Genomic DNA, 13,386 nt, shown 5'->3' with positions numbered 1-13,386 from the left:
AACAGGGATTATAGGAGGCACAGGAAGCTACGCACTGATTCTGAACAGACTTTATCTGATGATTAGCAGGCGTGGTGTGAAACATAATTTATTCAGAGTGTGTCAATGTGGTTGAACGTTCATGAAAACACTCCTCTGAGTACTGCCAGTGTCAGTGTCAATCAGCTGTTTTGGGGTCTGTCATGAAACATTCATTTCAGTCACTTGTTTTGGAAAAAGCGTTTTGTCATCCTTTAAGTAAATTGCTGTTCTACAGGAACCATGTTGGCACATTCATACGAGTGCAACCATTTTTACAGTATTCATGTAACCATCCAGGAATCGTCCGTATTTGTCCCCAGACCATCAGTCCATCTACATCGGTGTCCCAGTGCCGCGAGGATATCGACGCAAACGCAGGCGAAGGCGCTCCAGTCGTGAGGCTGCCGACATGGACAGGAAGCGACGCTATAACCACCACCGACACCAAGAGCCCGACCGCTACAGAGACATGGACATAGAGGAAGGACTGATGGACTCAAACGAGCAGAGTCTCCAAGACATCAACCGCACCAGTAAGTCAGTGATGGTAGAAGATGATATAGGACGGCTTTAGTCTCACAAGGTCTCACCTCTAACCACCACGAGGTCTGATCACAGTCACCTGTCACTCTCTTCCTGTTTCTGTTGAGCTGCTGGAACATTCTGATTGGCTGAACTTTGTGTCAATCACCAACCTCACCAGACTAAACATGAATGTCTTCAGGGTCTACTGCTTGTGTTAAAGGGGCACTGCACCGATGTTTCGAAGGGTAACTCGTCCTGGTTAGTACCTAGAGCCTCTGAAAGCAGCTGTATAAAGTCCTCTGTCTCTGGAGGAGCTTCATCACATCTGAGAAAATAACCCCGATGATGTCATTGTGATGTCATCTCAGCCACGGCTTTAGGCTACACATCTTTAACATGAAACCTGTGGCATGTATGGCAACTGTTTTAACATTTAATAGCTAAGCTTGATTATCCTGAATTAACATTAGAGATATCTATAATGTCATTGTGACTAGTCAGAGTTCTTACTCCAGATATCTATAACGTCATTGTGACTAGCCAGAGTTCTTATTCCAGATATCTATAATGTCATTGTGACTAGTCAGAATTGTTATTCCAGATATCTATAACGTCATTGTGACAAGTCAGAATTCTTATTCCAGATATCTATAATGTCATTGTGACTAGTCAGAGTTCTTACTCCAGATATCTATAATGTCATTGTGACTAGTCAGAGTTTTTATTCCAGATATCTATAACGTCATTGTGACTAGACAGAGTTCTTATTCCAGATATCTATAATGTCATTGTGACTAGTCAGAGTTCTTATTCCAGATATCTATAACGCCATTGTGACTAGTCAGAGTTTTTATTCCAGATATCTATAACGTCATTGTGACTAGACGGAGTTCTTATTCCAGATATCTATAATGTCATTGTGACTAGTCAGAGTTCTTATTCCAGATATCTATAACGTCATTGTGACTAGTCAGAGTTCCTACTCCAGATATCTATAACGTCATTGTGACTAGTCAGAGTTCTTATTCCAGATATCTATAACATCATTGTGACTAGTCATAACAACAGTTAGACATATCTGTAATTCAGTTCTGACTATCCTACATAACAGTTACAGATATCTCAAACCTCATTATGACTAGTCAGAGTTGTTGTCATGACGTTGCTCATCAAGGCTTCCCATTGGATATCGACCCAACAAAGCATCTGAACAGTGTCAGCAGAAGCTTTAGCTAACTTGGATAGTTCGGTAAAGTGTGAAAGATATTGACAGATTCAAACTTCCCGGATCAATAACTCATCAGAGAAACATAGTTCAAACACCAACGAGGTCTCTTTCTAACCGTAGTGAGGTAGACAACGAGCTACAAGCTCAGCCTTTAGTCCTCCGAGCTGGACACATAAAATCGGTCTCTATGTGCAGCCGGCTGTGAGACGAGTGGTCGGGACCGCTGTGGATCAGATAGTTAGAAAATTACATGAAATAGAAAGAGCTCATCATCAGGAGTCTGTGGCCAACGAGAGCTTTGTTCACCAGAGAGTTGTGCTAGAAATGTACAGCCTATTATAGATTTATTGTCTCCAGACACACTTTATAAACCCGTACGGCTGCAGTGACATCGTATGTTTGAATAGCTTCACACACCTCCCAACCCCCCCCCCCCGCCCCTCCGACGTAATTACAGATATCTGCAACGTCATTTCAACTCTAAAACTCTAATTCTAGATGTCTGTAATTAATTTAGACTCTCCCTAACTACAGTTAGAGATATCTACAACCTTATTCTCACAAGTCAAAACTCCAATTCCAGGTATTTAAAAAGGACCATGTAAATATCTACAGTTAAGGGGAATTAAAGATATCTGTAACTGGAATTATGACTAGTCAGAATTCAGTTGTGGATATCTACAACTGAATTGGGGATATCTGTAATGAGAAACCCCATACACATGAATGGCAAAAGTAGTTTGAATCGTACTACTCAAAATGTAATTAGGAATATCTTGAATCAGAGTTTTGACTAGTCAAAATGACGCTGCAGATATATCTAATGAATATCCTGTCTAGCTATTAAATGTTAAAACAGCTCATCGTAGGCATGTGGAGTTTGAAGGTTGTTTAGAAGGCAGCTGATGAGTTGCATTATGGGAAATGTAGGGGTTGAATGTTTTGACTCGTACTAAGAACTAAAGCCAGGATATCACAGCCTCTGCTTTATTGATTCTATTATGTTATTATTTTAAAATCTGCTTCTTACAAGTCGCCCAGCTTTATGGAGGTGCAGTACTGCTGGAGACCCCCTCAGGACCGATCTGGTCTGTGACCGACCAAACAACAACTTCTGTGAAAATGTTGAAGTGAGGCTGCACTCTGTAGAAATAGCTCCAGCTCCAGTCTGGGAATCATGTATTACATTTTAGTTGCACTCTCCTACCTCATGCTTTTGATTTGATTTCGCTTCCTTCCGGCAGTTGTGAACGGTGAACAGCAGGAGTCGGAGACACAGCCTGAGACTGTTTCAGGTCGGAGTAATGAGTAGCTGGCAGAACCTCGCTGCCTCGGCTTTCAAAGACTTCGGCTGGGAAGGTTGTCAACCTCACTAAATCGATTTGGTGCAATCAGTGGCGAGTGCAGCAGAGGTGTTTACTCTGTCTGGACTGTATCTACACACCACTCTAAGAGTGTCAGTGCATGAATATCAATAATGCGCATGGTGTCATTTTACTAGCAGGAGGATTAAAGACGTAAGACAACAACGGGAGAAGCCGGTGCCCAGTGTGGGGAAAGTAAAGCACTCTGATGATCCTCATTGAGAGGAAGACTGAAGGAAGTTTGGCTATAGCTTGTTTAACAGCTAATGAGTATTTTAATGAGGAGCTGACCAGCTTTACATCTAACAAGGTGTTAGAGAGGTGTAAATGGTCAGGCTGTTCTCATCCACTGTTCATACGTACACCTATGAAGGTAAATGAAAGGTAATGCACTATAATTCATAAATCAGCTGCTGCAGGTGACGCAGAATAAAGATAAAGATGAAGGTCGGGGTGATGTACGGGTCAAACCAACACAGGACTTTCACAATGGAGACCAAAAGTCAACGTTGACTTATTTTAACATACTTTTTACTTTTGTTAAGTGACATACATACTGCTAACTAAAATAACGGTAACACTATTTTAACCATTAGAGGATATTTTAAAATAAAGTCATTTTAGATACATTTTGAGGTAAATATTGGGGTAATTTGGCAATAATTCCAAAGAAATGTAAAATAGGCTACTTGCTAATTATCATCTAATTACCATGAAATTTGCGGACCTGTAAAATGAAGTCATACCAACATAACTGTTGGTAAGATATCATGTATGAGGATACGTTAAATAGTCGTGAATGTTGTATTTCATTGATTTTTCTCGCTTGCCATTCAGATAAAACAACATATAAATATAATTCACTGCCAGTTCAATATGATTGACTCCCCTCGTGTACAGTAATTACCATACAGCTCAGTCTATAGGTTCACTCATTGCCCTACAGCACCGCTCATGAACATGGGATCCAATTCAACCTCCACACAGTAATGAACTGGACTGTAAGTAGAGCAGGCTCATGATTGAATACCTATAATCAGGTAGAAATGTGTGATCTGGATGTACGCTTCAGTACTGTAATCATCACATGGAGCGACATACAACAGCCTGCAGCTGCATGTAAACAAGGTGTAAGTGAAAATAGTTCTAATTAGAAAAGCCTATTGATTGATATTGGAGATCACTATTTACATTCATAAGTGACAGGTCAGTTTGATTTGACCTGTCAGCATAGGAAAAGGGACATCCTGTTTGTCTGTACGCATTATGTTTTAGCTTCTAATCATTCAAACTCTATAACATGATATTACAAATAGTAAAAATGTCAAAAAGATTCTTTCCTTTCATCCAAGTGTCTCCGGCGGCCGAGCGTCTGCGTTACATCCTGAATGAGGACGATGACATGCCCACGCCGACGCTCTTCACTGAGATGGACACTCTGCAGCGGGAAGGAGACGAGCTAGAGTGGAAGGAGTCTGCCAGGTGGACGACTACACTCACACTCACATGCACACTTAAATTCAGCCACCGTTACGCTTCCACCACTCAAAAACACAATTACTCTTGTTTTATGTTGTTTGCTTCTGCTTCTGAAATCTGGAGTACATCCGCTCCAAAAATGATTGTTCAGATTATGACTCAACGCTACCTCTTTGCAAACATTGTAGATATAAAAGGAAGCATGATTTTGCAACTGCACAGCTAATATCTCAGAATTTATTAAGAAAATGCTTTTGTTAGATAGTTTGGATGAAACCAGAGGCCTGTACTACGAAGCAAGTTCAACATACCCACGATCGTCTCCTTATCTTGCTTCACTTAACCTAACAAATGAGATCTCGCTAAACGGTCCTACGACACTGGTTATCAACTCGGTAAATCAACCCAGGGTTTCTCAGTCTGGTAATGAGCGCGTTCACATGAACGGTATTTACAGCATCTGACCAATCACAGACATGGACAAGTCTACTGACTGCAGACAGACAGGCAGACAAATACGAAGAATTTAAAGACATAATCCAGACTAGAAGTAACACCGTTGAAGCTGCCAAATGCAGGATGGACAGCTCTGGATGTGTGAATGCGTAAATTAAAGGGACTGTTTGTAAGAATCAGAAATGCTTGTTAACAGCGACACCTGTGGCCTTTAAGTCAACAAAATTCAGCGTCGGGCCCGCGCTTGCTTGCTCTACATAGAAATGAACGAGCATCACTCAAAACAGTGAGGCGACACACGTCAGCTAAAACCACAATATCACTCTATATTTCAGCTGCTTGGCAGTAATGTTAGCTGACCAGACGAATGTCTCTCCATGAATCACTGCTGATACTGTGTTGGCTTCTCCTGCTTCAGCCTCCCGACCGCGTTTGGAGAGAGGCACCGGCACCCGGTCAGAGACGATAACGTTTCTCTCTGCGGAGCCCCGTCACTTCACAAGACACGGAAAACCTCTGTTGGTCTGGAGGAGCTGCAGCAGTTATTTCTACACAAACGTCCACTGAACATTCATTAGATATTCTCAGACCTAAATTCACTCTTCTGCAGTGTGGAGTGTGCGCGCATGCACGTGAGGTGGAGCGAGCTGAGTGAAGGCAAGCAGGCAGGCAGAGGAGTAGAGGAGCAGAGTACAGAGACTCCGGCCCTGGAGACCAAATCTACGGTCTCCCCCGCGTCCTCCGACCGCAGCCAACATTGTTTTTCAAGATGGGCTTCACTAGATATAACTTTGCGGTTTTGGTGCTTCCGTGTAGTTTGTGTTGGAGTCTTGTCTGAACAGCGTAGCCACACGCTAGCGCGCATATGCGAGCGCACATGGGACACCGATCCGGGTGATTTATACGTGTAAGAAGTTACAAACAGTCCCTTTAACAGAGTTATTCATTTAACGGAACACTCAAAAGTCAGATATAGTTGTCTAGATGGGGCAGTGATATTATAAATAGCTTTCAGAGTATTATGGATGAATGGATAACACTTTGTTATGCCTTTTAGCAATGATAAGGCGTGTATGAGCATTTCATCCTTCTCTCAGCTGCATAATTCAAAACAGTAAACACCCACAGCATAAATCCAGCTGTCCTTCCTGTACTGTATGTGTCAGTTTAAACTGTGTTGCTTTTAGTCTGATTTTTTTAGTCGGATCCTCGGCAACAAGTCGGACTCGTTTCCGGTGGGGGTTGGCCTCCGCCAGGGCTGCGCTTTGTCACCAATCTTGTTCGTGATATTCATGGACAGGATATCAAGGCGTAGTCGGGGGGGGGAGGGTTTGCAGTTCGGTGTGCTGAGGATCTCATCGCTGCTTTTTGCAGATGATGTGGTCCTGTTGGCATCATCGGTCTGCGACCTCCAGCACTCACTGGATCGGTTTGCAGCCGAGTGTGGCGCAGTCGGGATGAGGATCAGCACCTCTAAATCTGAGGCCATGGTTCTCAGCAGGAAACCGATGGATTGCCTATTCCGGGTAGGGAATGAGTCCTTACCCCAAGTGAAGGAGTTCAAGTACCTCGGGGTCTTGTTCGCGAGTGAGGGGACGATGGAACGTGAGATTGGTCGGAGAATCGGAGCAGCAGGGGCGGTATTGCATTCGCTTTACCGCACCGTTGTGACGAAAAGAGAGCTGAGCCGGAAGGCAAAGCTCTCGATCTACCGTTCAATCTTCGTTCCTACTCTCACCTATGGTCATGAGGGTTGGGTCATCAAATCAAATCAAATCAATTTATTTTTTGTATAGCGTCAAATCACAACAGAAGTTATCTCAAGACGCTTTATATATAGAGCAGGTCTATGACCGTACACCATAGTTTAGAGACCCAACAGGATCCACCAAGCGCACTGTGGCCAGGAAAAACTCCCCGATTACTGGGAAGAAACCTGGAGCAGAACCGGGCGCAGGGCGGGCGGCCATCTGTCGAGACCGGCTGGGGGTACAGATAGATAGAGAGAGAGTGAGAGAGAGAGAGAGAGAGAGATAGATAGAGAGAGAGAGATAGAGAAGCAGCCACAATAGCAGTCTAGCAGCTGTAATAGCTAATACAAGTAGGACTGATAACACAAAACCAATAGTGGTGGATGGAAAGAGTGATAATACAACTATCGGAAAGCCAGCACTGTCCAGCATCTCTCCTCAGTACGTCCATGTGTATTGGTGTGGGACGTCCCTGCGATTGATGCCCGTGCGTTGGTTCCTGCAGCATCAGCATGCTTGCTGGGAGCTCTTGATGTCTTTGGCAGTGATTGAGAAGTGTTATTCTCCAGGCTGCCACATTGTCACTAGGTGTTGGAAATCCCTCGTTAGCATTGGTAGTCCCTCGTACAGACGTAGTTAATTAGGGATGGTAGCAGTTGGTGTCAAGCAGGCACCGACGCGGCAGCAGATGCAGCCACAATACCGGAGACCACCAAGATCCAGGTGAAACCCTGCTCCAAGTGTACCCATGCTCCAGGTATAACCTCGCTCCAGGTGTGACCCCGCTCCACGGTTAGCTGCGAGACAAGGAGGCACAAGGACTCCCGGGAAGGAATGAAGTTAGTAACAACATGGACATGGGACATGAGTATATACATAAGGAGAGGGGAGCTCAGTGTGTCATAGGAAGTTCCTTATGACAGTGTGTCATAGGAAGTCCCCCGGCAGTCTATGCCTATAGCAGCTTAAGTATAAGCGTTATCAAAGAGGAAAGTCTTTAGCCTACTCTTAAATGTAGAGACGGTGTCTGCCTCCCGGACTGAAACTGGGAGCTGGTTCCAGAGAAGAGGAGCTTGATAGCTGAAGGCTCTTGCTCCCATTCTACTTTTGGAGACTCTAGGAACCTCAAGTAACCCTGCATTCTGTGAGCGCAGTGCTCTAGTGGGGTAGTAGGGTACTATGAGCTCTTTAAGATATGATGGGGCCTGACCGTTTAGCGCTTTGTAGGTGAGGAGGACGACTTTAAAATCTATTCTGGATTTTACAGGCAGCCAGTGCAGAGAAGCTAATACAGGCGTAATATGATCTCTTTTTCTAGTTCTAGTCAGTACACGTGCTGCAGAATTCTGGATCAACTGGAGAGTCTTTAGAGACTTATTGGAGCAGCCTGATAATAAGGAATTGCAGTAATCGAGTCTAGAGGTAACAAATGCATGGACTAATTTTTCTGCATCATTTTGACACAGGATGTGCCTGATCTTCGCAATGTTACGTAGATGAAAGAAGGCAGTCCGTGAGGTTATCATGAGGGTGATGACCGAAAGAACGAGGTCGCGGGTGCAAGCGGCCGAAATGGGTTTCCTCAGGAGGGTGGCTGGCGTCTCCCTTAGAGATAGGGTAAGAAGCTCAGTCATCCGTGAGGGACTCGGAGTAGAGCCGCTGCTCCTTTGCGTCGAAAGGAGCCAGTTGAGGTGGTTCGGGCATCTAGCACGGATGCCCCCTGGGCGCCTCCCTTGGGAGGTGTTCCAGGCACGACCAGCTGGGAGGAGACCACGGGGAAGACCCAGGACTAGGTGGAGAGATTATATCTCTACTCTGGCCTGGGAACGCCTCGGGATCCTCCAGTCAGAGCTGGTTAATGTGGCCTGGGAAAGGGAAGTTTGGGGTCCCCTGCTGGAGCTGTTGCCCCCGCGACCCGATCCCGGATAAGCGGTTGAAGATGGATGGATGCTTTTAGTCTGATTATGACTGTAACTTCTTCATATGTGTGTAATATTATCATACAATCTACTCACAGAGCTCTGATTGGTCAGTAGGCGGTGCTTTTATACGAGTTGATCTCTTATCTGGAACATAACCTGCTCCGGAGCAGGTTAGCTGTTCAGCATCAGTTACAATGGCGATTTACCCGGGTAAGAAGTGATCCACCTTCGTAGGACTGAAACCCTGAAGGGTTAACCCTGAAGTTACCTCGCTAACCTAATCCTGCTTCCTAGTACTTTCCTGAAGAGCTGTCATGTTTATCAGTTTGAAAACCAGAAATAGGTCAACTCAGAAAATGGTGCATTTGTACAATCAGGCAACAATGTAAGACACACTGTCAACCTTCTACTGCACAGCCTACTTAAAAATGATATCTGGCTGAAATGAATGCAAAATGAACCTCAGACCACAGAAACCACAGTGGAACTAACTGGCATTGTCAGAGTGTGGAGTGCTAGAAGGTAAAACCGAAACTTTGGGAAAAGTCTTAAAAGTGATTCTTTCCTTCTTTCCTCAAACACTCTGCTCCTTCACATTCATACAGCGTCGTGCCACAGACACATCTACTGATTACTGGAACCACCAGCAGAGCTCAAAGACATCCAGGCTGCTGTGTATTCCTCACCTGTTCCCTCTCGCTGTGTGTTTTTCTGCCTTCAGGTGGGTGAAGTTCGAGGAGAAGGTGGAGGAGGGAGGAGAAAGGTGGAGTAAACCACACGTGTCCACGCTGTCCCTGCATAGTCTGTTTGAGCTGAGGACGTGTCTCCAGACGGGGACGGTGCTGCTGGACCTGGACGGCTACTCACTGCCTCAGATTATTGGTGAGATGTTTGAGATTAGCTCCTTTTCTCACGGTGTCTTATTGTTAATATCATATTCATCCAGTGAGGCATCATTTTCGGCCTTATGTCTTTTTGTGTATACACAATGTTGATTGTACCAAAGCTGAATTATTTCAGTGCACCAGAAGTTCAGCTCCCTCCAAAACCTCACAAGTGCAATATAGTAAAATGTTGTTAAAAACAGGCTGGAAGTGACTTCTGCCTTTCGAACCATCGGCCACTGGCTCAGGACAAAATAAATTGAGTGCATCTCTGCAACTATAAGGTCTATTTACTCTTGGTAGCATTATAAAGGTAATACTGTAAGCATCAGTATTGTTGGAGACGCAAATAGGAGCTGGGCCAGTTATTGGAAAATATTAAAGATAATTATCAATATTAATAAAATTAATATTAATAAATTATCAATATATGTTAATAATAACTGGGCACCAAATTATAATGGTACATAAGCTCAAAAGACAATAAAATGGCTATCAAAAGTGAATAATAATTATCAAAATAATAATTAATTATATTGAATAATATGATTTAATGTATATTAAGTCATCCTCGGGGCACCACTCTTATGAAAAATGATAGCAAATTAATGTAGTCTCATAGATAAGTCTCATTAAATATACTAAACTATCAATTTGGAACTTTGATTAATAATTAAATTAATAACTATAACCAAAAATCACTATATCAATCGATATTATTCACTCTTGTACAGCATTAACCAGACCAGCATGTATAACCCACAAACATTTATTTACAAGATAATAAAGGTTTAGAACACAATATTAACCTAACTAAATAACTAAACTAAACAAACCAAAGACAGTGTTTGAGCGTGTGTGTGCGTGTGTGTGTGTGTGAGAGAGAGGGGGGGAGAGAAACAGAGACAAGATGGCTACTTGTCTCAAGATGTCTGCATGTGCCTACAGACAATATGGTTGACTCTGTAAAACTACAAAGATGGCTGGATCAAAGATGGCCGCCAACATGTTCTTCGGAGCACATGTGCTCAGGAAGGACAAAGGGGGGTGTGATGTGGGGGTTGAGATTCTCTGAATATGTATGTTTATGTTCAACACTAATTCACAGTTTATTTTTGTGATCTTAATGTGTGTCAGATAATGCAGTGGGTTAGAAAATATGGTTAGTTTGCATGCAAGACCTTGGGTCTTTCCCATTAGTGCTTTTATACGGCTTGACTCCTCTCCTCGACTTGCGTCTTAGTCCCGCCCACGGGAGATGCGAGCGGAGGAGGCGAGGAAACGACTCGAGGAGAGAGGAAACGAGGAAATATGTTTTTAGAGACATGAGACGTCGTTTCCTCTGAAGCGTCACGTGAAGCGACGTCCGTTTCTGATGACAGCAGCAGCTGATCACAGCTGGATCAGCTGTCAGTCGGCTTCAACAGCTGTTTATGTCTGAACTGATCTAATATTAATAAAGAAACAGAGTTATCAGAGCAGCAGTGTTTCCTCTCTGTAGCCTGTTACCTGTTTAACAAACACCTGCACATGAATAACAGCTGCAGTCTGTGTTTATATTGTGGACTGAGTCCTGCTTAGAGGACCAGGAACCATCTCTATTGGCACAATATCTTTATATTATTTATTCATTATTAGCGTCTGTAGTTAGTTATTGATATTCTGACAGTAGAAGGTATGTATCAGGCTGAATGTTTCAGGGAAAAGTGAAATAACGTAACTCATATCAAACCCGACGTTCAGGAATTATCAGCCTCATGTGACTGAATGGAAATGACTTAAATGATGTAAAAGGTGTAAAAGAGAGACTCTCCTTCTCTCTGACTTTAACTGGAATCATAATAAAAGTTAACGTGAGAAATAACAGATCATCAAAAGAAAACTCTTTCTAATAAATGCAGAAAGTTATTTAAGTCTGTTCGTTATCAGGTTTTATAAACCCCTCTCAGTGTCAGACTCCTTCAGTGATGGTGTGTAAAGCAGAGATACTGCAGGTCCTTCTGCTGCTGGAACACTTCACCATCAACATGGTCCGTTTGTTGTTCACACCTACAGTTAACACAGATTATAACTAGATGGTGAATCAGAAGACAACTAAACTATAAATCGTTTAATCTCTGATCTGTCTTCACTCCGGTATAAAACTCAGTGATGTTGATGTATCAGATCAGTCTGATCGGCGCAGCGTCCAATCAATAACTGATATCCAATGAGGGGGCGTGTCGGTCGGTGATAAACTTCCGTGGAGGAAACACTGGAGGATGCACTAGTGTATCCTCGCTCATAGCTCCTCCAGCAAGCCTCCTCGCTCCTCGATCCTCGCTCCTCGATGCGCATTTTATGAATTGGGGCGTCCTTCAAGATGGAGGAGTGAGATCGATTTCCGGGTCACAGCCGGAGGATCGAGGAGCGAGGAGACGAGGAGGCGAAAAATGCTGAAATGAGAAGGACCTACAGTCTATGTGAAGCATAAACTAAACACATCAGATGTGGCGAAGCCAGCTACCCAAATATCTTAACTACAAATAATATCACAACAATCAAACTCAATGAATCACATTAAACATATCAATACAGGTACATTCACAGAAGTTAAGTTGAACAGTCTTGCTGACTTAATATACATTAAATCATATTATTCAATATAATTAATAATTATTTTCATTTTATTGTCTTTTGAGCTTATGTACCATTATAATTTGGTGCCCAGTTATTATTAACATATATTTATAATGTGCAATTGCTAATAATGAAGTAAGCCCAGTACGTTACCAATCCATGGAGGAAAAGGTCCAATTCCATGTTTTGAAGTTGTGGTTCCAAGTCAAAGATGTTGTCTTTGCTGTGCTCAAATCCAGTGGTGCAGATTGGAGGGAAACTGGTCCAGTTCTGTTTCTACAGCTTGGTAGCTTGGTGCTGACTTCCTTGCTCTTGTTGCTTGAAGTTAGCTGGTCAAAAGGCAAGCTCTCGCGTCTTCTGCCTTAGAAGAAAGTTCCTTGTGTTTCTATGTCTGTTTTCTAACAGGCCATAGATCAGAGAGCTTAGGTGGGGAGAGCAGCAGCTCCCCTGCCTTTTTCAGCAGGGCCAAAGGGAAAGAGGAAAGAGAGGAAGAAAGAAAAGAGAAAGAACAAAGGAGTGTCCTTTGCTTTTGTCCTGGCTGAATTTCACAAGTATGTGTAAATGAGTCATCATGCTACAGTAGCCAATAGTTACTGAGCTGAGTCCATGGGTCAAGGATCATGTAACTGAGTTCACGTGGTCTCTTGCCACCCTCTTGAATGGTGAGTCCCAACAGTATACAGTATATGTTACTGGGCCAGAGTAAATGAAGCTGCAAAAATGCATAAATGAAAGATTTCATTTCTGCCTAATAAACCTGTACACTTTTAGAGTGATTGGAATGATGCAGTTGCAGCCGAAAACCTTGAGTAAACCATATCACAACATCTGAACATCACCTGTGCACAGACTGATGTTGGAGAAGTTTTAGTAGAAGCATATATTATTTTATATCTATTATAAACATTATTTAATAATTATATTCCACTATTTCCCAATAGCTGGTAATTAATTAATACATTTCCAGGAAAAGAATACAAAGTTAGTTGATCTGTTTTATTTCCATGTCTGCTGATGAATCGATAATAATAATAAATGTCTTAAAAACCTCCCTGAATCATGACGTCAGCTACCAGGTTACATCTGTGGAGACAATCAGTCACCATAGTGATCACAAGTGTCTTCTATTAGTTTTGG

The 13,386-nt window shown here is 43.0% G+C and overlaps 1 protein-coding gene across 1 annotated transcript in view; it reads left to right on the top strand.

Annotated features, from left to right (window-relative positions):
* slc4a5a (solute carrier family 4 member 5a) overlaps positions 1–13,386 on the top strand; it is a 140,519-nt gene that overhangs the window by 20,423 nt on the left and 106,710 nt on the right. Inside the window, exons 3-5 of the mRNA XM_074637052.1 lie at positions 342–554; positions 4,491–4,620; positions 9,468–9,628. Coding sequence (XP_074493153.1) covers positions 342–554; positions 4,491–4,620; positions 9,468–9,628 — 504 coding nt within the window. The remainder of the gene's footprint in view (positions 1–341; positions 555–4,490; positions 4,621–9,467; positions 9,629–13,386) is intronic.

Source organism: Sebastes fasciatus, chromosome 6 (assembly GCF_043250625.1).
Source record: "Sebastes fasciatus isolate fSebFas1 chromosome 6, fSebFas1.pri, whole genome shotgun sequence".
Classification (NCBI taxonomy): domain Eukaryota; kingdom Metazoa; phylum Chordata; class Actinopteri; order Perciformes; family Sebastidae; genus Sebastes; species Sebastes fasciatus.
This window is presented reverse-complemented; position numbering and strand designations above follow the sequence as displayed.